The sequence below is a fragment of the Schistosoma haematobium genome, chromosome 4 (genome assembly GCF_000699445.3).
Source record: "Schistosoma haematobium chromosome 4, whole genome shotgun sequence".
Taxonomy (NCBI): Eukaryota; Metazoa; Platyhelminthes; class Trematoda; order Strigeidida; family Schistosomatidae; genus Schistosoma; species Schistosoma haematobium.
In genome coordinates this window covers 13,062,448-13,088,952 of record NC_067199.1, presented here as the reverse complement: position 1 = coordinate 13,088,952, position 26,505 = coordinate 13,062,448, and the positions used below count along the sequence as shown (strand labels likewise).

At 35.5% G+C, this 26,505-nt stretch overlaps 1 protein-coding gene across 2 annotated transcripts; it reads left to right on the top strand.

Annotated features, from left to right (window-relative positions):
* DGCR8_1 (Microprocessor complex subunit dgcr8) lies at positions 1–26,453 on the top strand. 2 transcript variants are annotated; one of them, XM_051215712.1, is made up of 13 exons: positions 1–131; positions 3,570–3,705; positions 3,747–3,894; positions 10,666–10,898; positions 13,069–13,537; positions 15,225–15,469; positions 15,935–16,044; positions 18,055–18,130; positions 20,651–20,723; positions 22,314–22,514; positions 22,882–23,180; positions 24,598–24,837; positions 26,087–26,453. In XM_051215712.1, the coding sequence occupies exons 2-13, from the start codon at positions 3,667–3,669 to the stop codon at positions 26,246–26,248; spliced, it is 2,295 nt and encodes a 764-aa protein (XP_051066243.1). In that variant the 5' UTR covers positions 1–131; positions 3,570–3,666; the 3' UTR covers positions 26,249–26,453. The 2 variants fall into 2 exon arrangements, with proteins under 2 accessions (XP_051066243.1, XP_051066244.1); XM_051215713.1 differs by having other exon boundaries at positions 1–149; positions 22,882–26,453.
* The last annotated feature ends 52 nt before the right edge of the window (positions 26,454–26,505 follow it).

Sequence of the window (26,505 nt, the reverse complement as noted above, 5' to 3'; positions counted from 1 at the left end):
GACTTGCAGATGGTTAACCTTCGTGCATCACTCAAAATATTTTATCTAAAGCAGCCAATAGCTAAATAGGACAGTTCTGATTGGTCTTTTTGAGAATAGCCCAAGGACGACACTCATAACCAAAGGAGTCGGTAAGTCGAAGCATAGAGGTTGGTATGGTGGTGTTTCTTTATCATTTATACCTTTATTTCACTTTGGGGTCATATCCATTTGAAGGAAAACGAGCAAGACTTTCCTTCAATAACGAAGTTATTCTAAAGCTTATTCATAGATTCCATGGAATCTATAACACCAAATATTTGGTGTTATGGGCATACTTAATTAAGTCCTAAAACATGTAGCTACAGTGGATGACTATAATTTATGAGCATTTCTAGGTGTTTCCAGATCTGCTAACGTTACAAAACTATAGTTTGTGAAATAAGGAAAAAAAGCACCATCATCCACTTTGATCGTAGAATTTCGGCCCATATGGGCCGATATCAAGAAATTAGGACAGAGGAGGGGAAATACATAATATGAATAGTTTGTATTTACATCAAAGATCCAATGAACTCGTACACAAGTATGTTGCAATTGGCCACAAAAATAAGCTAAAAGGCTTCTGGATACAGTGTACCAACGAGAACTAATATTTTGATTGTTGTTAAATCCTTTACCAAAGTAATTCTGCACATTAACACATATGCCTTCGACCGCTAATCAAGATATGTTAGCTCGATTTTCATGTCACAGCCAACGCTATGTCCGCTCAGTTTTTACTAGAAATACAAGTTAGGTAAGATGACAGACCATAAACGACATTGTAGTTACCATGAAGAAAATTCCTACTTTTCTTAGCTTTTCCACAGCTTAGTAGGTCTTGGCAACCTAAATATGTATCATTTTTGCGGGTTTCGTATTTTATTTTCTCCCTAGATGAACACTAATGCTCGTATGGTATTTGGAATTCGAAATCAGGCAAACATCAAGTACAAAGGAATCATTAGTTCATACAAACACCACAATTACTCAATATTTAGTAATTAAGATATGCTGGTTTGTCTTCAGTAATACTTGTGGTTTATGTTTCCTTAAAGATCCAGTTTTCTCTTTGGAATCGCTCACTGATAAGTCCAATATCACTTTCGAGTAGGGGTTTCCATCCGTTGGTCACTCTATAAGGACGAAATTATAACTCAAGTTTATTCGATCGTAATTTGAAAACCATTTTGTGATGGCCTCCAAAATGGTTGCTCTTAGAGTAAGCAAAAAGACTAGACCCAAGTAATTTATTATTTAAAATACGGGATCCCGGTATGAGATCATCTCACGATAGAAATAGAGCCAAGCAAATAACCTTCGCTTCATAAGAGATATTGTAATGTCGTACTATCAAACTAGTACCTCTTTGTACATGTCCGAAAGTATCTGCATCTTTAATTAATTGCGTATTTAACGCTTAGATATAGCATTTTGAATAAGCTCTTTTGTAGATGGCATACAAAGTCTTTGCTTAACCACTTTCTCTGAAGTGGCCGTAACCTACAAAGCGTCTTAGCAGCTATTACATTGCAGTATTCAGTCGTTTTCACGACTTATGATTACATCTAAGCTTTTTATATCAAAACGTATGAAAGTGGTATACGATCGGTGTATTAGTGGCTATCAACCCCAAATTTTATTCCTAGGGGCTAACTTTTGCAACGTCTATTTCACTTGCATCAAATAAGAGCTTTAATCTATCATCACCAGTACTTGTAACTCCGCAGTTGTAGGTTGTCTGTTAACAAGGGTAGTGAAGGGCTTCTGTTGATATAGGGTCCGTTTGGATTCGTCAAGACAGAATGACCGTCAGTATTGCTCCAAGTACAGATGCAACTGAGAACAAAAGCAGTAAAAAACAACCTAGATCATGGCTTAAATGTCTATCGGCTCTAGTTGTCAAGCCACATCAGTACAAGAAATAAAACTATCACGATGAATACCGAAAGAAAACAGTCATCCCCATTTTTGTGTTGGTTGTTTGAGTCTTCTCATTGATGTTTAGGACTGCAACTAATCAGTCTATTACTGGATTTGACTTCTAGCCACCACTATCTCTGCTTATAAAGTTATTCCAAGACAACTTGAGCTACGGTACATTACTGGTCATCAAACCCTACTTTCAAATGATTAAACGACTGTCTATTCACATTTTTCACTGCTGTATGACTCCAATGTATAAATTTACACGAGTAAGAGTGTATGCATGTACTCTATGAGTAGTACTTTCCAGATGTCTTACGAACCATGTTTTTATGATAGTAACTGTATTGACTCCCAATTCTTCCACCAAAAAGCATAGCGCTAACTAGTTAGTTCTAAGGTTGCAAATGCTTATTTAGTATAAGCTCAGGGTGCTTAAGGGATTTCTGAAACATTGGTCTCCAAAACCTCACCAAATAAAAGCCCTGAATTCTAAGTTTTATGGAAGAGGTAGACTAACAGTGGGATCCAGGACGTTCATTCCCTCCTATCTGGGACTCGTTCGCTGAATACTTGCATCCCAAAGTCGATATTCACCATGGGATTTGAATTCGATACCTTCCGCTTCAAATGCCAACTCATTATCTACTGGCACTTGAAGCGAAAGACACTGGGTCCGAATTTAGGGCTGAACATCAACTCTGGGATGCAGTTGCACCAGCTGACGAGTCCCGGGTGTGACGAAATGCACGTCATGTATTCCGCTGATAGCCAACATCTATCCCTTCTATAGAACTTTTAAAAAAAGTATCGAGGCAATTCGCATAAGATACACATATGCCAACTAGGACTAATCAAAATTCAGTCAAGTATACCAATAACAGGATATGTCAAAACCTCTACAAATTAAACCCGAATTCTAAAGTTTTTGTACCTACTCTCCTGTTGAATCTTTGACTTGGATAAAGAGTTTATTTCATCTGATCTTCAATTGGCGAATCCAGCTAGTTACAGATATTCCAATTCCAAACAATCTGTGGATTTCTTATAATAGTCTTGTTTCTCACTACTCCCTAGCATTAATTTTAAGACCCATTCAGGTCAAAGCTCATCACCGACCAGCCTACCGAATCTCATTACCTCGGTAGCATGCAACCTCAAATGATTTGATAATACGCTTCGGTTAGCAGATTTAGACCACATATTGATAGTGTGCGTAAAAAAATAATCCTGAATTTATCGCATCTGATATATTGTGGTCTTCAACGTTATTAATTGCATACTTTTAAAGTACTAATAACCAGGTAATCTCATGTGTTTGTTAACTCATGTCTAACTTTTCCTTTGTTCTATTTTTTTGAAATACACTTGAATAATAGTTATGTAAGTATGATCCACTTCTCCAAGATAACGTAAATTTTGAGTGACTTTCACATAAAAAACTGAATTTAAGTTTAGATGTACTTATCTTTTTAGTATTTCGTAAATTCATGTCCATGTATCTAGACATGTGCTTCTACATAGTGTAAATCACTAAAAAGCAGAAAAGTTTCGAGAAGAAGTCATATGAATGTGTGGGTTTTCGAAGTCAGCTTCAGACTGTTACGTTTTTTCCATTTCAGAAAGAACTTCAGTGAAGTACATTTTGTAATACGACAACACTTATATTATTAACTACTTAGTGAATAACACTACTATAATTAACTGTTAAATAATATTATGGATGTGCAATTGTGCGATGGTTCATTGGGTGATGAGGTAATACATCGTTTTTATCATCTAAAGATTTTAAAATAAAGAAAGATGGTACAAACTCTTTGGGAACTATAGTTACAGAAGATTCTAGTGGAAACATTCCAAATGTAAATTCAAATATAAATGTATATGATTGTATGGAGTTCAAGCGAAAGCGCTCCGTTATAAAAGAAAAGCGTTTTGTGATAAATGGTTAGTATACTTGTTATTTACATTTATATGTACATTTTTATGTAAAATGTTTGGGGCAACATATGTTACAATGCTTTTAAGGTTTCCCGAATACACTTCGTTCAAGAAGTTATCATTTGCGATTTTCAATGAAATACTAGCTGAGTTCACGTAACTTAGCAGTTTCCACAGAATGTAATTTTAATTCCTGGTCTCATTATTTCTCCAGTAAAATAAAACAGCATTCCGGTCTTGTAATCATCAGTGTTTTCAAGATATTTTGCATGTTCAGGCTGACTATAATTTCGTCCGATTAGTGTTGTAAAGGATATGCAAACAATTCAGCTTGTTGTTTTACACACATTCCGAAACAACTATTAACCTGGTTCCTCTCTTCTAACAACCTGAATAATTTTTCATGAAACTTTGTCTAGTTTCACTATTGTTGTTATTGTTTCAAGATTATCTAGCATTCCATATGCATACGATTTGTACATTATGTTGTTTTGATAGTTTTTTGAACATAGTAATATTAATACGATTGACTGAGTGATTAGATGAGTTCTCACCACACATTATTTATTTATTTGAACACATAAATATTGGTACAGAGGTTAACCGAATACATATACGCCACACAAATCTCATTTGACTTGTGTATGGGCTGTGATACTGCCCGTGTGCCCAAACCGAAGCATATGGTTCTCTTAGGGGGCCACACCCGGAGCCTTCGACCTAAAAGTCTGATCCACAAGGCAGTGGAGCATCGTAAGGAGATGCAGTCCCATGGTTCCGACCGTTGTTGCTACCTTGACGTGGTGGTCAGGCTTGCCTATCGTGATGAAGCAACCGAGCTATAATGGCTGGAACAACCGTTCCTCAAGGTCCTACCATGTCAGACAGGTCAGTTGAAGAGCGGTAAGACTTAAAGCAACAAACCCAAGGTCCGAAGGTGAAGTCGTACTTCTGAATGTACAGAGGTGTGACAGCAGTAAGGTGTTTCCTTCAGACAACCAGCATGACAGCGATGCTGCCTTCTCACAAGAAGGGGTGGGGTTAGATAAGATCAACCTTAAAAATGCACATCTCGCCTTATCCCACGGATATCCGTCTCCGGCGGTAAGGTCTCAGCAAGAACGGAGCTAACACAAAAATTACTCATAAAAGGTCGTGTGTGACCGATGTCAAGCAGTCGTCCCTTGGGCACTGCGGTCACGCTTTCAGGTCACTAAGACCACCTCTAATCCAATTTCCTTTTCAGGCACCTCCAGAAGAACCCTTACACGGTGTGGGCAACCGGGAAGTGACAACCGCCCTCATACCTCTAACAACACTCAAGACCACTATTCACAATCAACCTCCCTCTTCAATTCCTACTATTCCTCCTACATCGACTTTCAACGCTAAACTTCCTATTTTAGCTTCCTCCTCAAGTGTGACCATAGCCAACGATTTCAGTACGCAAAACGCTGTCCCAGGTCTACTGAAATCTCGCTTCAAACTATACATTGGAGCCTCCAACCTACGCCTCTATGTCAAGTCGGTCATCAGACTTCCTTGGCTAAAATCCTAGAATCTCTTACCATTGATGTATGTTGTGTCTCCGAAACACACATACAGGATACCAGTGTGGTCATTCACTTGACCTCACCTCGGCAAAACGGAGAGCCGACGAGATACACCCTCCGTGTATCTGGTGACCCGATGGCTAGTTCTCGTGGACTGCCAGGTGTGGGCATAGCACTAAGCATGAGAGCAGAACAAGCACTGTTAGAATGGATTCCTGTTAACCGTCATCTATGTGCTGTTCGGCTAAACGGCTCCGTAAGAACTCGGAAGGATAGGGACACACGTCGTTGCCTTTTTGTCGTTTCTGCCTACGCTCCCACCGGCTGCAGCTCAGATGAAGTGAAAGATAAATTTTACATAAAGCTATCTGAAATTCTTCAGAAAGCTAAACGTTCAGACATAGTACTCGTAGCAGGTGACTTTAATGCCCAGATAGGTAGTTTAAACCGAACAAAGGCATTTAGGTGGGTATTTTAGTATTCCGACACAACAAACAGATAATGGTGATCGTCTACTGCAACTGTGTTCAGACAACCGTTTATTTTTTAGAAAACACTAATTTGAAGCATAAGGAGAGACATCTACGAACATGGCGACCCCCTGCACCAAACCAACGATGGACTCAAATAGACCATATTGCCATCAGTCATCGTTGGAGAGGGTCGGTAGAAGATTGTCGCTCATTCTGGAGTACCTGCTTGGACTCCGACCATGCCCTAATACGGGCACGCATCTGCTTGCGCCTCACTGGACGCAAAAAGCCACATTAAAAAGACCCATTAGAACTGAATTGAGTAGCGAGAAAACCAAAAGTAGGTTCCAGGAACAACTGAGGTCACAATTAAGTAGTTCTAAAAACGAGGTTGACCCAGATGTTGCTTGGAAAGATATACGAACAGCTGTGGAAACAGCAGTGACATCTATCAGTGATTTAAACCACAGGGTTACAAAGAACCAATGGATTTCCTCAAGGTCTATTGCACTGATAGATTCTCGTAAAATCATCCCATCAGGCTCTGAACACGATGAAGAGCGACAAATCAGATCTAGGTTAAGCAAAAGTCTAAGGAACGACTGTGAGCAGTGGTGGGCAACGAAAGCAAAAGAGATGGAAAAGGCGGCGGCTATAGGGAACACAAGACAGCTCTACAGACTAATAAAAGAAACTGGAATTAATAAGTCAAGTGTAAGTCAGACTATTTCGGAAAAAGACGACACCCTCGTCTGCTCTCAGTCCAGACGTTTAGAACGATGGGCGGAACATTTCAGAGAACAGTTCAGCTGGCCTTCAGCTACTCTGCAACTACCCTCCGTTCCCAGACAAAGTGAATGGAACATCAAAGTAGTTCCCCAAACTCTAGCAGAAGTTCAAAAGGCTATAGTTAATCTGAAACGAGGAAGGGCAGATGGATTGGCTCCAGAGGTCTTTAAGGATGGTGGTCCAATTTTAGCGATTAGGTTGACTAATATTTTAGCTAAGATCTGGGACTTGGACGTAATCCCATCTAACTGGTCACAATCACTTATCGTCCCAATATATAAGAGAGGGCCAAAATCATCCTGTGACAACCATAGAGGGATTAGTTTGACTAATATGGTATCTAAAGTACTAGCCTCGATAATTATCAGATGCCTAACTAAGACTCGTGAACTGCAAACACGAGAAAATCAGGCTGGCTTCAGACTTAATTTTGGCTTCATCGACCACATATTCACCATTCGTTAGGTTCTAGAACACAGGTATACTTATTGGCGTCCGACAATGGTGATCATTCTTGACTTGAAAGCAGCATTTGACTCGGTAGACCGCGAAATTCTGTGGCAGTGTCTGTCAGAAGTACATAAACCTTGTAAAGGCTCTTTACTCGAACTCTACTAGCCGAGTGAGAGCCTATGACGAACTGTCATCTGGTTTTGCGACCTCAAGTGGCGTCCGTCAAGGCTGTCCACTTTCTCCATTTTCGTTCAACTTTATCATAGACCTACTGACGGAAATAACGCTCTTATTGACCGAATTTTCGAGCATTGATCTCCTTCCAGGAGGTCCTGTTTAGTGAAGACGCTGATAAAATGCAGAGTCTTCTGGTAGCACTAAGTAACAATGCCAGAATGTTTGGCATGCGCTTCCCTCACTCTAAATGCAAGTTGTTGCTTCAGGACCGGTCTGCATCAACACCTGAACTAAGGATAGGGAGTGAAGTAGTCGAACGCGTTGACAACTTCACTTATCTTGGAAGTCTGATCAGCCCAAATGGGTTGGTGTCTGCCGGAATCTCAGCATTGATTCCCAAAGCTCGTTTGGCTCTTGCCAGCTTACATCACCTGTGGCGAGGGCGACATATCCGTCCATCTATTAAGGGACGAGTATACTGCACAGCAGCTCGTTCTGTTCTACTTTACGGTTGCGAAACGTGACCATTGAGTAGAAGATACTGGTAAGCTACTAGTATTTAATCGCAGATGTCTTAGAAATACTGGTCGCATCTGCTGGGATCACTGGGTAGGTAATAGTGAGGTTAGACACAGGGTATTAGGGAATGATGGTAAATCAGTTAATGAGGTTGTGAATCTTCATCGACTGAGATCGTTGGGCCACATGTTACATATACCTGAACACTGATTATCACGACGTGCAATGCTAACCAGTGTTGGAGATGGTTGGAAGAAAGTTAGGGGCGGTCAAACCAAAACGTTGCATCAGTGCTTGAAGACACTAACTTCTAGTCTGGACCTTGTTGGTAGATGCAGACTACTTGGTTGTGGTCCGCGTGACTATCGTGATTAATGGTTGAAGACTATGTGTGACATGCCTCAGAATCGGTCACAATGGCGTCGGTGTATACACTCTTTGTCTTCCCTTAAACCGTGAGATTGAAATTGCTTTATATCTTTCTACTAACTAATTCTTTCTTCCTGTACTATGTCCTTACATGCAATCTTTCTTTTATATATTACCACCACTGAATTAACTGCTTGTATGAAATTGGTGTTCATCTTTTTGTGCTAATGCGGTATGGCAACCTGGACAGATGCATATATGTGCCTGGTCCTACGTTGGAGCTGACTGACTGCAGTCCCATGGTAGCCGGTGACCAGCGATTGGTTCATACACCATTTGTTCACACAGGGTACTGGGGCCCATGTGCACCAGTGGTTTGGAATCAGGATTTTCCAACTCCCCCAGGTGAACCCTCTGTGTCCACCAACCCAGTTAAAGCGCCGGACATTCGTTTTTCGTCCTCTCAATTTCATAAACAACACCCGTGGTGCGAGAAGGCAGTGAGTAGGACTTCCCTGGCAGAGGCTATATACGCGTGGCCATGTGAGAGCATTTTGAGAGGGAGAGCTGGCTCCCTCCACTCTCGGCCGTACCAGGACATTTGGGAGCACAAATGCAATCACTTTTCATCTTTCGATTTCGTATTCAAGTATTGTTTGGTAAATCTTGTTGAACCATATTCTCAATGATTAGTCTTTTTCATCGTCATTGACACCGCATTATTTTGATTTTATTTATTCATCTTGTCATTTTCATGTCGCCATGATAACATGGTATGGTACCTTGTGCCAAAGCGCATCCATATCAGGTTGTGGCTTGACAGAGATAACTCAACCCTATCTGGGTCGTAAAGCCAAGCGTTTTAATCGTTTGATGCTGCAGATTGCCTTTTTGGTAGTGGTTATAATTTTCATCATGAAACTATTGTTACTACATTTCTATGTGTAATATACTTACATCTCTTGAATGAATGGGTCCGAATTCATATCACCGTAATTATTCAGAATTGGGGTTCGCAAACAACCATTATTAAACGGTTATGACATAATAGTTAGAATATTGTTATGGTAGCTAAGTAACTACGCGTTGTTCTTCACTTAAGGATGTTAACTACAGCTTGTTAGTGTGGGACGGTAATTCTGTTCGACCACTGGTAAATGGCTACTACAAAGGTTTGTTTTGCATTAATAACTCACCGTTCTAAAATGGATGAAAAATTGTATTTATTCTTACTTTCGTAAGACGGTTTTTGCATACGATCATTTTTAAATTTAATATATTTGCAGAAGTTTTATTCCTTATAAATAAGACATAATTGCCTGTGCCACTTTAAACATCTATTTTCTTAACTGACAGTTTCCATAGTACATAGTCTATATGTAAAGAGGATATCAAAAAATAAGTATACAAATTGAGATGTTATTACTTGTCTACGCCCCAGTAAGTTAGAATAAACATTCATGCACACCAACCCTAAAGTAATGTTCCGAACTCGGAGATGGGGAAACGTATTTCAAACATTTTCTCATCCGAATACAAATAAGTTTACAGAGTTTGAGTAGATATCTGTTCCTTACTGAATGTAAATGTTGTAATAACGATTTCGGAAAGATGAAGTTTGTCCCACGTTTTTGTGAAGAAAAGCAAAATTATCACGGAATCTGAATAAAATTCTTTATAACCATCAAACCAGGGAAAAAGGGTACAAATGAAATATTCCATATATTCATTCAAATTTGGTTTGACAAGTAATTATATTTAACAAAACTCATTGTTTATATATGTAATGGTGACATTTAAAGTTTTGAGTGACTCGAGAGTATATAAGGTATCCAGTCTAGTAATATGAAATCCAAGAAATTAAGATAATTTACGTCGTTGTAATCAACACATTTGGTGACTATCTTAGTATGGTTTTCTTCGTAAATCGACATAAGCTAATGGATCACCGATTCCTAGTTTACACCGATCATATTTTAAAAAAAACGTAGGTTTCCTTTACCGAAACTCTTATTCTGTCATCAACTATAGCTAAGTACATCAGTCACACATCAAAATAAATATTCTAGAGATTTTCTCGTTGCACAGCTTCACAATTTTCTTTGTTCGGTCTCGAAGTGGGTTATGCGTGTGTGTTTCTGAGGTAATCTACTATAAGATACATTCTACCTTATTCTTCCCGACCCTTTACTGATATCGATGTAATAAAAATCACTGAAAATGTCATGAAGAGAATAAAATCACTGACTTTATTCTGTATTTAATACAAAATGTCGCTTTTTCTAAAAAGGAAGTAGCACTTTTCTTTTTGAGAAATTTTCATTCTGTATCCTTGACATTTGAATACACAGTTGAAACCTAAGTAACCTCATTTATATTAAAACGTGTAGTGTAATTTCACAATATGTTTTTTCCTAAACAACATTATTACTTCTTAACAACAGATATGGTTGAAACAGTTGATTTTGGTCTACTACCTGAGGGTTGGCTCCAACTACGTCATATTTCTGGACTTAATGTATATTTACACAGATCAAGCCGAGTGGTGACACTTTCAAGACCATATTCTATTGGACCGAGTAGTGTACGTCACCATCGTATTCCTGTATCGGCTATTCCATGTTTGGCTTATCGTAAAGCTAGTGGAAAATGTTTTTATCCAACTGAATCTCATACGGTAAATTTTCAGCACTGTATTGATGTGCCTTGGTGATTTATCATGCATGTTATCCTGGATTAAAAAATTGTACGAACTTAATCTTTTCCAATGACTTTTATCATATAATCTAATTTGTTAAAATTCGTTTAACAAATATTCATAGCTTTCCGCACAACTATCCATTCAAAACTGACAGTTCATTTTAACTTCATAATTTATGGATTTCCTTTCGGTATGGCATTTGCCATCACACTGCGCATTTATTTTACTTCTCTCTTAGTTACATCCCCTTTCATCTTTGAACGGAGAATTATTTTGCGATTGTATCTATACAGATATTTGTCCACAGTATCAAGATTACTATCGTTTGCTAAACAAATACGTTTGTAACTTTCATTATAATGTTTCCGTAGTTCATAGTCTGTAGTCACATTAAAAATAGATGGTTATGTATGGTTGCATTTCGTGAATTCCCATTCAGTGTGTCAACTTGAAATCGAAGTTTTCACATAGTTGTTAAGGACTTTTTACTTAAAGAAATTCACTAGTTACCAGGTACATAATAATAATACCAAGCTGTCAATTGCACCCTCGTGGGTACTTAAAATCAAGTCCATTGAAATTATGCAGCCCTGGTCTTGATTTAAACACTTAGCGTACTATTTTATACTTATTTTTTTTACCATGTACCAGACTCATTTTGATATTTTGACTATGTTTCTACGATGATTGCCGCCTATCCTACCTTCTTAATCGCTCACTTATATCAACGAAGAACGTTGGACGTCAGATAAAATTAACAAGGTGAATAACAAATAGTTTTAAATGATTTTAGCAGAAATATCAGTGATAAAAATTAAACACTGAAAATATAATTTTCGAAGATGGAATGAAAAAGTATTTGTGAAGCAACAATAGGACCTTAGATCTCGAGGAAGACAAAAAGTAAAGTCATTTGCACCATTGTGAACAATTTTGAGCCATGTCGGTCTCAATCTCCAACCACTGGTCTCCGTTACCAAGTGGACCCCAATATGGTAGTCTGAATCTACCAATATGGCGCAGACCAACAGTCTATGAATTCTTGGACTGATGTCACCTTTTAGTATTACTACCAAACGTAAACATAATAATAATAGTATTAAATTTAGTGGGGAATATACAAACTCTTGGGTCTGTCTAGAAAGTACTCCACTAGCTACGAACGGACCAGTTCACAAAAATAGGAAGAAGACCATGAACACAAGTGGTAGTGTAATAGAATTAGAACAAGGTGCTCATTTATGTACAAAGCAGTTGTCGCTTCATACGAACACCACATCTACTACAGGTTAAATACAGGTCTGGATTTTTATAGTTCACTCTAGGTTTTTTACGAAGGTTTTTTGTATGTATAACGGACTGTATTTGTGGTGGTTTTTGTATTATCTAGAATAGATTCATTAGTTACAGAATTAAAATTAGGTATCGAAACGTATTTCATCAACATAGAGGTTTTGTGTACAAAAGTCGTAATATTTTTTGTACGGAAACTGTAGACTTGGTAATGTTATCCAGTCAAATTCCACTGGATAATCAGAAATCAATAGCACAATAATACATAACCGTTTCAGACTGCAAGTACCTCATATTCGGATGGAGAGCCTTTGCTTTCTTTTGGTAATTTTGCTGGAGTTTTTGTCTCAGAATGCATGGCATTCTTTTGTCTACTTTCTTCTCCAGTTTGTTGAGTGTTATAGTAAAAAAACGAAATTAACAATAGTTTTCTATTTTTCGAAAAAACTTTCTCCTTGACCATTGAAATGAAAATGTTTGGGAGTAGAGTACGAATTTTGCTATCTATACTGTTCAGCCAAGTAGTAACTGAGTATGTCGCAACATTCATATTCATTTAGTTAATTCCATATTAAATCATTTCCCAAATTAAACTTGTCATATCTATGATCAAATTAGTCAATTGTGAGCAGTGAAAGTAAATTAATGATGGGATATTTATGTGTGCGTGTAAATATGGTACTTTTGACCATACTACGTATACGTAATAGTTATAATACCAAAAAGTATCACCATTAACTCTATTCAGTTTTATCCAGTCAGCCAAACAGTGATCTTTTCTTTTCATTGTCGTTTTTATTCTTTTGTCGTCTTTTTTCATATAATTAATTCATTAATTATGATATATATAAAGATCCCTCCAGAATTCACTAGTCCAGTGAATGAGTTAAATAATAAAACAGTATGTTGTCCGTTTGAAATATCACCAACAAACATCCCATCTGAAGATGTACAAACAGTCCAAAAATTAGACCTATCTAATGAATCGTTAGAAGATGAAGTGTCAGTGATAAATAACAAGCATGAGGATGAGCTATCAATTAATGGTGGTGCTTCAGTATCATTCAGTCCTAGTAGAAATAACTCGTTTTCATTACCTGAAGATAACAATAATACCAATCACGATATTGTTGATGTAGTGAAAAGTAAAAATTCCGATAAAGAAGAAGGTGAATTATCTTCTGGTGATGATGAAAAAGAGAATTCATTTGAAGATGATAGTCGAGCTAAAAAACCACGTTTGAATAATAATAACGATGTTAGTGATGGTGTTGGCGAAGATTCAATCAACTGTTCATCCAATGAAACATCATCTTTACAAAGTAAGCATTTTTTCGTTATTTTTTTATTTATTGGAATTTTCCTAATTAAATATTTAAAAATACCCATAAATTTTAAGACTAACCAATTTGTGATTTTGAAAGGAAATCGAAGATTTAATACTCACCAAATATGAGTTGGTGTACTTGACTACAAGCCACATTCCAAAAGTTAAAGCCGAAGATACTTTCCGGTTGCCGAAACTAAAGTCGTTGAGGGGGGTTTGGACCTACCATGTAGTGGGTGTGTTAAACCCTTTGGTCATTGAACCATCCCTTAAAGAGTATTTATAAAATAGTCTGGTGATTGTTTCTCATCCTGGAATGAACAGTAGGATTGAGAAAATAACACTACCTAAAATAGCTTAACTCATTCCTCACTTAACCTAATCATCTCATGACTTCGGTTTCTTAAGGCCAGGTAGAGATCAGTTTATTACGTAAAAATCATTATATAGGTTGGTTATGGAGATTTGTTTGATTTGATTATAGTTTTCACCACTGACTGTCGCTATATTATTGTTTCGCGTTTCAATTCAGCCACTAATGCACGCTCCTACTTTCAACCTATTTAACTATACAGGTGAATAGACCTAAAACTGTACGGGAAGTCTTATTTCCGAAAGTGGGATAGTAATGCTTATAACTTATTATATTTATAGGTTGTGAGATTAATAGGAATATGTTGTCGATAGTGACCTTCGGCAATGAACGACTCATTTATTCGTTCGAGTTTCCATTCATCTTCACTTTTTTCTCGTTGTTTTGAGACAGCATGAGGTTTGCCATGGTTTATCCGACGTACAACTTATGATGAGCTACTGAAAAGCAGGTTCTATTTATTGGTCGATTTGTAATAGAGGTTGAGATCCCTCAGCAGTGTTCAATAAATGCATTTTGCGACGTGGATTTCTGAACATCCATATCCCATATAAAGTACAAGATCCTTTTAGACCTATGATTTGGAGTTGGAAGGTCCACATTTCTAACTTCGTTCAGTTCTTTGGTTTTTTGTAGCTCTCCAGCGTATGTCAGTCTGAAAAGAATAGATTTACCCAACATGTATTATGGTCTCTCTTATGACGACTCAGCTAGTCTTACTGCTTAATATTTATTCAGACACTACTTCACTTAACTAGTCCTCGATTCGGAAAACAGTTGGACGGAAACATGATTATGTTCCAAATAAATAAGATTGACTGAAAGTAAAATTCGCAATAAGAAGGACGTGAACATGACTACAATCTTACATGAGGAGATTCTAGAGTCTTCTCCAATTGTCCTCTAGCTCTGATTGTCTAAGAAGTGACCAGTCAGCGTACTCCAACACAATCCTGCGCGGAACATGCTTTAATCCAATCTATATCCCACTAACAATATGACTCTAATTACTATTGTCCTTAATGATATTGTTCATACTACTATGTGATAGACTTATCATATTTTAAATTAAGTTTATTCCTCGCTTGCGAAAATGAATTGTAATGATGAAAAAAGTACCTTTCTGGTTTACATCTGATGGCATTTGATTATGTAATCAAAGCGTCATAGGAAGTTCAACCAATTCATATGGTACTATTGATGATATTAATTTTTTGTAGCTTAACGTCTACAATATTCTCAAGTTGGCTTTTAAATCGTTCGTTTTTTTTTGCAATTCTTATCATTGTTTCTATTATATTTACTGTAGATTCGTTACCTAAAGCAGCTGAAGAAGTGTCAAATACTTGTAATAACGTTCTATATAACAGATCAACTCATTTTGGAAATAGATATCGTAAATTTAGACGTGGTAATCTTCTAACCAAAAGATCTTGTTTAACAACATCACCAAATGTTCAACTGTCAGAGTCTGATCGTATATCCAACGTATCTACCAATAAACAAAATGAGGTACCTACTGGAACTCAAGAAATTGTTGCTGTTAAAACTCAGGTTAGATGTGAAGAAATATGAAGGTGATTATTGTCTGCTAAGTATTTTTCTTCTATCTCTAGTTTTGTTCGAAATATATTTTAACACCTTACTGATTTAGGAAAAAAACCGGCTTGAAATTTTAGGTATTGTTAGACTTACTGGAAAACTTGCTCAAGACTGGTGGACTCGAAAGAGTATCTTAACTTTAACAGAGATAATGTTAAAAGTGACCAATTCAAATAGCAGAACGAAAAATCATTACGTTCACCAAGAAGGGTGCTAGTTTACAAAAAACCAACAAGGTGAGAGCTGAGTAATCGTACAGTTAACTAGTTGCTCATAAATACCATAACTAAAATATATAAATACGTGTAAGCTTTTAAAAAATGTAACAGAACTACATTTAACATTTAAGATGATCACAAAGTTAATTCCCTTCTGATTAAGATCATTTTGACGCTGCATTTAATCGTATTTTTCAAGGTGTTTTCTATTAAAGACAAAGAAAAAGAATCTCTGTTGACACCAGATGATATTCGTGAATATTGTGGACGTCTTTTTGAAATCAGAGTAGAAGATACAGTAATTAAAAGGTATTCAAATGATTGTTTAAATTGTAGTTTTTGGTTTAATTATGTTAATCCAATTTTATTTTTGACTGTTTTTTTTACTACATTGTTTTAATCTGTACAAAAAAGTCGTTATATGTGCACTTGAAACAATTGATGTGGATGATAATTTTTAATAGAATTAGAACACTATAATTCCCCTAACATCGACACAAATACTTTATAACAAAATGAATTCTTATGCGAACCGAATTTACTTTTCCAACAACAATAAAAAACTTCATAAATTATCCATAAACAATCTTATATCGACAATACTCCTAAATTTTTTTATACCGTGCACGCGAATCCACACCAACCGTTGCAAAAATAATATCTTCTTCGAGGACAAGCAATAGCTGCTGCGTGAATGGAATAAAATGTAACCAAACAATTAAGGTTATTGATAGTATTAATGAGGGATAAGTATTGATACAAGCTTTGATTAAAATAAGGAACAACTTTCTATGAATAACTTAGAAACTGTTAATAAAGTAAATGATAAAATACTTCTTCAGAACTTCAAGTTTTCAAACAAAACTTTTATTTTTTCGTTAAGCTTCAATTTTTTTTATTCAAAGTTTCCCTGAACCATGAGATAGTTTAAATCACGAAATTTATCTGAAAACATATTGGAAATCAGGGAGTACTATACAGATATTTTAGATTAGTCTAAAGCTCTCCACTTTTGCAACCACGATCCCACTAGAGTTCTAAAACATTACCTTCAGATTATGCAGATAAATTTGAACCCAATCATTCATATTTATAAGCTCAACCAATTCGTGATGTAGCATTACGATTATTCAGGTTTTACCGTTTATACCTATTTGACTGTCGATATTGATGTTCCTCACCAGTTCCAATCATATTTGCTACTTCTTCCCAGTGTTTGAGCTTGCTTACCATAACGATGCAGTGATCTATATTGATTAGCACACTTATTCCTTCATGTTTCACTATCCTAAACAGGCTTGTTGGAGATCAGGAAAAGCAAAATTGTCAAAATCAAGGTTCAAATAAGAAGTTAAATAACTATTTGGCTGCATTAAGGTGTTTCCAGTAAATCATCACTATTTTCTATGATATTAGCTTTCTACGATGAAGGAAAAGGTCATAAAAGTTTGACACTTAAGATAGTTTACTTCATATTATCTCACAGATTTATAGTGTATTCAATAAGATTTGATAAATATACGGTCAAAGCAATAAAACTTATTCACAATGAAGTTGCTTCGCAACTGGCCTCAAGTGTTTTACCCCTGAACTTTACGACAACCCTCTCACATCGTCAAGGCCATTTATACTAGTCTAATTTTGTTTACAGGTCCTTCAAACATATATATCTTGAAACTCAAGTTTATTGGGGCACATGCTTAAATATTTAAACGTTCACCTTCAGAGACTATGTCCCATGTTTAAAGGTAGACAATCGGCTATTACTTCGAGTTATACTCAATTATTACTATATCAAATTTCTTCAGCTTTCTACTGTTTGAAAGTAGTTTAACCTTATTCGAATTTGAAGTGATTTACTGTAGAAATTTGTTCTTCCATACAAGTTAAACAGTTTTACTGTTTTTTATTTCCAAATTTCTCTGCATTATATTTATGAAAATAATTTTTAACTAAAATCTAGTATTTAAAGTATGCGCTAAATTTTCTAACTTAGTCTCTGTGGAGCTGTGATTAAAATTGTTCTCTACACTTCATCTCATACCACTTTTAGATGGTTCCCAACTCTTCTGTAGTATATTTTACTCATAATTTAGCATACTAACTTGTATATCCTGTCACTGTGTTATATTATATATAATTGTAAAGTTGTGTCGCACAAACAATACTCTTTTATTTAGTGGTTGGAATCGAATTTCCTATTTATCGTAATAGTAGTAGTTAGTTAGCTAGTTTTTACACATATCTTCTTTAAATCAATATTTATTTCATGCTAATACGAAATTTGTTTTTTTTTTTCTATTTAAAAAAACAACAAAGAAATCGTGAATATCATTGTACAACAGATCTTACTACTAAAGAATCAGAAGACATACAGAAACCATTACTGATGATGGTAAGTACGAAAAACTAATCCTATTCCTCCGTAGCATTAACTTTTTTTGTTTTCATTTCTGAGCTGTATGTGAATAAATGTGATAACGAATAGTATTCTCACTTTCATTGATTGTTATGTTTTACTGTCTAACATCCATTGGATACTTTTACTTCACTCGACTCTTCTGAAATCAAAACAAGAACTGAAAATTAATACTGTATATTCCAGTAAACTTGAACAACAATGTCTAACATTTCAGTTCGCTGATTAATTGATTGAAAAAGGACCATTTAGTGTATTCCGATTTGAGCCCGATCAGATAATGTAATAGCCAGGACTCTATTCTGCAAACAATTAATATAGTTACTTAATGCTCTTATTATGTTAAAATTTACACTGTTGTAACCTAATTTGATAAGCACTTATAATAAGTTCTACTTATTTTTGTTAGTGAGATATGAATCTACCATAGATTTGTCAAACAAGAATATACTGTCCAGTTTTGTGTTGAATAAAAGTAACCGCCCTTAAGTGTTTGTTTTAGGTAGAATTATATTTGTCGAAATCTTTGTCCCTATATATATCATCTACAGAAACTTGGCAAGATCTTATGAGTTAAACATTATTTCTTAATTTTGTATGCAATTTGTAGTGTTCTTAAGGCAATTTTAAAGAAAGTTTATGACTAAGACGTCAATCGGTTAGCTGAAGCTAGAGATTCCATCGTGGATGATGTAGCTTTACCCTATGATAATATGATGACCTGAAATCATTTGGTAACCATCGTTCAAATGTGAAAATCAAGTGTGTATACAGTCTCGGTAATAAGTTTTTTTTACATAATTGAAAACACTGTGTATCTAAGCTGTTGAAAGTGATGTAACAAAAAAATATCTGTACCATCACATTTCTGAATACATATCAGGATAAACTTGATGTGTGGTAGTGAAAGTAAACATGACTGTCCACTTAGTGTGAAAAACCAGACATTCAACTTACCGACTATTAAATATATGAATTCTTTTCCTGTTATTGATTTCCACTCTGATCTCATTAAGGTCGACTGCTTGTAACTGCGTTAAATTAAGTATTATCTAGGGTGTATTGTGTCTCCCTCTTACTGATCGTGAGTCGTGTATTTAGTATAACTGGATCCAATGTGTGTATAGCATATCGTTTTAGTATTCGATCTAGTGATAACAAAATCTCGGTTCCCAGTCCATTTATCGCATTACAGTAGTATATCGCAGAAATAGAAAGTATTTTTATTCTTCCATTTTGTCAAAACTGTTATTTGTAAACTCACAGTGTCCATTATTTAAATGGTCGAATGCACAGCACATCAATTCAGAAAGTTTTACATTACAACTGTGGTGATGATGTTTTACACTGTCTTTGAACACGGCTGATTTCATAGAATCGCTATACGTAAACAACAACAGTTTGGGTTGAATAAATTTTATTATGTCACTTACCAGGTGCATAAATAATATATTTGTAATATCCCAATAAGTAGAAAATTAGATTTTCTGACGTTTCGTGACTTAGTGTAAGTCACTTCTTCATGTTCATGTCGTTGGTTTTGAGCGACACTAAAAATGTGACGGCTAGTGATAATACGCAGCTGCCCATACCAAATATAGTAGGGCAGAGTTCGAACCCTGAACATTAAATCATCTTATAACGATAACTTCTTCGGTTTTCTAATGACTACAGAAATATACAGATAACGCTAATAATTTTACTGACGATCATTAAAGCATTTGTTATCTGACTAAGGAATTAATTTACAATGATTAGCTAATATTGCAAAGGATGGAAATTCGCAATAAGTAAGTTTTGTTAGACAATGTGGTTTGCTTGACTCTCGCAAATTAGTCAAGAATCCTAAAACTTAATAATTCAAGTTTCAACATAAGAAAGATTACTTTAATGTCCGTTAATGTTGGTTGTGCTGCACAATTGTTGAATATGAAATTTCATAGACACAATCATGATCATTCACTTGGTAGTGTTACTCCACGTCTTCATTATTGTAAATACGTCCCATGTTAAATGATGTTGATGAAGACAGTTTTATTACTTACGAAAGGAAACTTGACATCAGTTTAGCAGATTGACTATTTCATGTATGTTTTCTGAAGTACACGCATAATCACATCATATGTATATATGTAAACAGAAAAGGATGTTTTGTACGTTTTTATACCATATATACTCCGTAAAATCTGTTTTATGTCCATCGTTAGTCAAGAATTGTGATGTGTAGTGTACTATACCTCAAGCCTGAGTGGTTTGTATTGATATGTAGTACTTAAGATACAGTCAAAAGTGTCTAGTTTTCGATTCATAAATCATTCTTCCTAGCTTATGTTTTTCACCTTCTTCATGTTACATATACATTAGCTGATTATGCATGTTTTAGTGAATCAAATCAACTAATCTGTTTTTTGAAAGTATTTTCTCTTACAGTTTTCTTATTTTTGTGTCTAAAAATCCCAGATTAATATCTCTTTATTTTTGTGTCTGTAATTTAAGTCAGAACAGGCAAAAGTTATTCGATATCAAATACCATCGACTGATGGAAACGTTTCGCGAAAGCAGCCTAAAGGTAGGTTTTATTTTATATTAGAATTGTCATAGGATTCATTGTTCATGTTAACTATGTCTGTCTTTATGTAGGTCAAGTAATCACACTCGAAGGATTTCAAACGTGAGCAAATCCAGTTGATATTTAATTAAAGCTAAATGCAAAGTACTGAAACCAGCACTCTAAGCGATGCAAAATACCGTACTATGATAGAGGTACAAATAAAATGATGAATATCAACTTCCGGTTTGTAGTTTTCTTCTCTGCACTCATTCTTACTAATACATTTTCATAATAAGGTCTTTTGTGTTATATGATCTTCAAAGCAACCATGGTACTTTCATACGTCGAAGAGTTAATCCACGTTAGATGCTGACTGCGAGATATGACTTCGAAGTTAGCTGGTTCGTCATACCGTTCCCGTCTAACTCGACTAGACCTCCAATCATTCAACATAGATAATCTACGTTAGTGATCTACAAAACATTGTATCCTTTGTGCTCTATTTTTTATGAGGCAGATGAAATGTATCTAGTAGTAGAATCTATGATGCGCGTTTTATCCTATTTTGGACTCGCCAGCTGGGTGCATCTAAACCTCAGAGTTGATGTTCACTGCGGGACTCGAACCTACCACCTTTTGCTTCAAGTGCCAACATACTGTCCACTTAGCTACTGAGTCCAAGTAGTCAATTGTTCAACAGACACGAATTTTAATTTAATTTGTAATGGTTTGAAGTGGACGGTATTGTGCTCGATTCCCAGAGTTAACATCGACATTTTTGTAGATCCTTAACTATCATAGTTTTATAGATTTGGCACATATTTTTCAAGCTGATGATGTAAACAATAAAGTGTTTGTTGTTTAAATCATTATCGTAATAACGTCAAAAGCTGAGAAAGTTTATTTGATCGAATCTTCGTACTGTTCTCTTGTTTTTACGACAATTTTGAGATGCTTTTGAAACATTTTTTAATGTATCAAACGTATAATATTCACTTCGTTGTTTATGAAGGTCTTTTTGGTTTGACTCTGCACTGCAGATTGAGATCATCTCTATAACCACTAAATACTAAGGAAATCTAGACAGTTATGTCTTACAAGTTATGGACTCTTTGTCAGTCTTCGCCATATTTTCATTTTAAATGACTTTCCACCGAAACCCAATTCGAATAACTATCAGGTATTCATCACTGACTTGCTTCAAGAGGGATTTGCAAAACTCGATAATTTGAAGTTGTCACTTTGAAGTCAAACGCTGTCTGCGATAAGACAGATTTACATCAACAACACTGAATGTCGATTGATGCTAAAAACTAGGGAATATTGGATTTTAACTAGGGTGGCCTATTTATAACGTGCTGTATTCTATTCGTGTGTTTTTATGTCCGCTCCTGTGTGGCGTATTGAGTACATGTTGCTGAGAAGCCCTAAACTTAGACAAGATTGCTCTGTTATGTTGTATGATTTTCAATAATTCTCTAACGTACATAAATCTGTATCATGTGCATATTATGTGATAAGGAGAAGAATCAAACTGTATATTTGATCAGATCCCTGATTCATCTAACTTATTTTTTTGTACATTTACCACTTGGTATATTTTTCTAGAGGGTATGATCAATATGACTGGTAAATCATATGTTTGCATTCTTCATGAGTATTGCCAAAATGTTATACGTCGTCCGCCGACATATCAGACAACAGTTCTTGAAAATGATAAAAATCCCTATCAAATGACAGTATTTATTAATGGTAATCCTTATGGAACCGGTACAGGGCAAAGTAAAAAGTGTGCAAGATTAGAAGCGGGTATGTCTTTTCTTGACTGTTGAAAATGGTTATTTATTTATTCTTGTATTAAAGCTAGTCGAATTATGTAACCCTGTTACTTTATACGTTGAAAATGTTACATGTCTCAAACATTCTTGGTAGAATAAATTGAATTCAGTAGAGGATAAAGGATAATCAGAGTTATGAATAAGTTCAATAGTGATTTTATATATACTTAATAATTATTCCAAAACCTTTCGTCTGGCTCGCTAAAATATAGTTTGTAATTATTAATTATAATCAGAATATTAATGTCTTATTTGATAACTTTTTATGTTCTCACTCTTCACAATTATACATTCACTTAAAATAATATCTGATGTTTGCTTTATTTTATTTTATGAAGCTCGTAAGGCGCTTGAAGTTTTAATTCCGGATTTTCAAAAGATTGTATGTAACAATTCACATCAAACAGGTCCAGTGGTAGCCTCTGATCGTGATATGCAGTTGTTCGATTCCATTTCGGTGACTGATCCACGTTTATATGAATTATCTGTGCGTATGGCATTACCTACTCCATATAATCTACTTGTTGAATGTTTAAGTCGAAGTTGTGTTCCTGAGTCTGATTTGAAGTCAAATATGATATCTCAAGGACGCAGTAAACACTTTTTCACTTTACAGATGAGAGAACATACTGTTAAGGTAGGCTTAACTATTCCTATAATTATAATGATAGCACTATATGTAATTTACTTATAACTTTGAAAAGACCAATACAAATGAAATGGGATTACATCTACTCTCTGAATGTGAAAGCCATTATTGGGAAAAAATTTAGAGTGTTTATAATAAGATAACAATGTTTATCAATGTATCACACTTGTTAAACTCTTCGAATGTTGTACACTACACTATTTGAAAACGTTTGGTATAACAATCTGTTGTCCAGTTTTATGAGTCCTATGTAAACCATACAATGTCAACAAGTAGGACATTTTTGACTTTAAACATTCACAAGTTGATTCGTTTATATTTTTCTCGTTTATAGCCTGACTACAATTCTTATTGGTTCTTAGAGTTTTATCTTTGTTCTGTTTGTGTATAAGAAAGCGTTTGGTATCATTTAGTCATTTAATTATTTCTAAATGGTATTCTTCCTTAGTTAAAACACCTGTATTGGATTATTTATTTATTTTAACACAAAGATATTGGTACAAGGAAGCACCAAATACATATGCGCCACACAAATCCCATTTAATTTGTGTGAGGGCTGTGATACTGCCCGGGTGTCTAGACCGAAGCAGGTAGTTTTTTTAGGGGGCCACACTCGAAGCCTTCAACCTGAAGGTCTGATCCACGAGGCAGTGGAGCAACGCCAGGAAATGTAGTCCCATGGTAGTCGGTGACCAACGATTGGTTCATACACCATTTGTTCTCACAGGCTACTGGAGCCTATGTGCACCATTGGTTTGGAATCGGGATTTTTCCTTGTCCCCCAAGTGGACCCTTTGTGTCCACCAACCCAGTTAAAGCGCCGGACATTCGTTTTTCGTACTCTCAATTTCATAAACAACACCCGTGGCGCGAGAAGGCAGTGAGTAGGACTTCCCTGGCAGAGGCTATGTACGCGTGGCCATGTGAGAGCATTTCGAGAGGGATAGTGGACTCTTCACACTCTCGGCCGTACCAGGGCGTTTGGGGGGCATCCTGGAACCCTCATGTGGTCTGTAATAAATATAAAGAGGTTGATTGTGTGATAACATATTGGTTTACTAAACTCATAAACTTGACACTGGATCAACCTTTTCTGTCTTTCAAATAGGCTTTCCATCATACAATTGATTATACATGCCTGTTACATTACATTTGTAAAAATTATTTTCATTGAATTAAATTAGCGCGTATGTGAAAGAAATAGAGCATACGGAATAAAATGAATTCACTTCGTTCTACAATGTTCGTTACTCTTGGTTTACAAAAGTAGAGAAATACCTTACTCTTATTAATGTAACGACTTTTTATAATTATTTCTTTCATTATTTTGAAACCTCCTTAGTAAATTCACTATTATTAGTCACTGAATAATTATGATTGAAACTAACCATCTCAATGTTCATAGGTTAGATGTAAAAACAAAAGAGAAGGTCGTCATTTATCTGCTCAACATCTTTTAGCCCGTCTACATCCTGAAGTTAGTACCTGGAGTGGTCTTTTACGTATTTATGGTCCGGGTAGTAAACCAGACAAGCGAAATGAGTTGGAAACAATCCAAGATGCACAAATTCAACAGAAGTCTGCTGTAAAAGCTAGTTTAATTCGTTTATTAAAAGCGAAAATGAGTGAATTAGCTGATCAGTGGGTAAATAACTGTTTTCAATAAAAGATTTTGCTGTAATATGTGGAGTTAAAATAATTTCATTTCATTTATCTTGAACTCCAAACCTTACTATTTAAACTGTTAAGTTGTTGAAGTGGTTTTCACCTGGAGTTTTCCAGCTTGCATAATACGATCATTTTTATGACTTTATGTCTATCCGTTTATCTGTTGAGGTCTTTTTTGATAGAACACCCTAATCTCTATTTTAATATCACATTCTTATCTAACTTACAGTGTTAATTATCTGGAAAATATGGAATAATAGTCTATATGTGCTGCTTAAGATCTAGATTACTATTGTTTATTTCGTTATATAGAATTTTTCAGCCATAACCAATCCCGATTGAATGGATTTATTTAAGGAAAATCAGTTGTTTATTTCATGTAAATGTACTTCCTTTTATATGCCTACATCTTACATATGACCCCTCTCCCTAAAATAGTTTGATAAAGTTTCGTAATCAAATATTACTTTATTGATGCATGTTTATTTTTAACAAAGAACTCCACATATAACATTCTGTGATAACTACCAAAATGTATCAGATGTATAAAAAACGTCTACTGTTTGAAATATATGAATGAGGCTTTTAACCCCATGCTTCAACAGACAGCGAGGCTCAACTGTTCGAATCTGAGCGCTTTAACCATTGAGTTATTGCTTCATTATAAATATATTTCATGTGATCGCAACATTAGATTTCATGTACTTCTGGTATGATTTTTTATTTATAAAGCAACCAGTAGAAAATCACAGACTATTTAATCACGATTTGAGTATTTTGATGATGACATTACGATGTGTTTACAAGTATCCTTACTGATGTATGCTACCAAGCAACCAGTCATGCTCCATATCCTTGGCGAATTCGATAAATTATCTAAACTGTTATTTATAGCTAACTAACTTATATAACTGTTATTTATAGCAGTGGTTCTGCGCTTCCACATTAACTTTCGTTTCCATGATCAATTCCAAAGTTGACGATATTCCCTAGGATTTTTTATTATAGTTCTATCACATCTGAACATGTGAACACATATTACGTATGTCTTATGAATAAATAATTAGTTTTGTGTCTTTCCATGAATACTTCCTGTTAGCGTAGCATCGTTGTCTGTTTCCCTAGTAATATTTAATCTTTAGCGTTTTTTAATGTCAATTTTGTGACCAGTCCAATTTAATTATTCGGATCTCCTTAAATTCCTTGACACTTTGTTTTGGATTTAGGAAAAGTCTGGCGGAAATTCGAATCCGAAAGGGAAGTTTTTTGTTTCACCCTACAACCTTCCTGTGGTCGCTTTCCATCCCGACTCTGAGGGTGACTTGTACAGTTCTGCACCGATTGCATCTTCTTCCTCCCCGCCCATACTACCCCCAACATCGGATTAGTCAATTTTGTAGTGTGATTTTCATTTCCAATAATAAAACATTTCCATTTTTCTTCCCGTACTGTTCACTGATTTTTCTGTATTTACTTTGTCACTGTACCGAATATAAGTCATAATATTTGACCGATTGAACATTTTAACTTCATTGGCGTTCAGGTGGAAATTCTGACAGTAAGGTAGTTGGTTGTTTAGATTTCTCCCTTTTAGTAACTATTATTTTAATGCAAGATATATATTTGACCTGCTGTTACTTAGCAC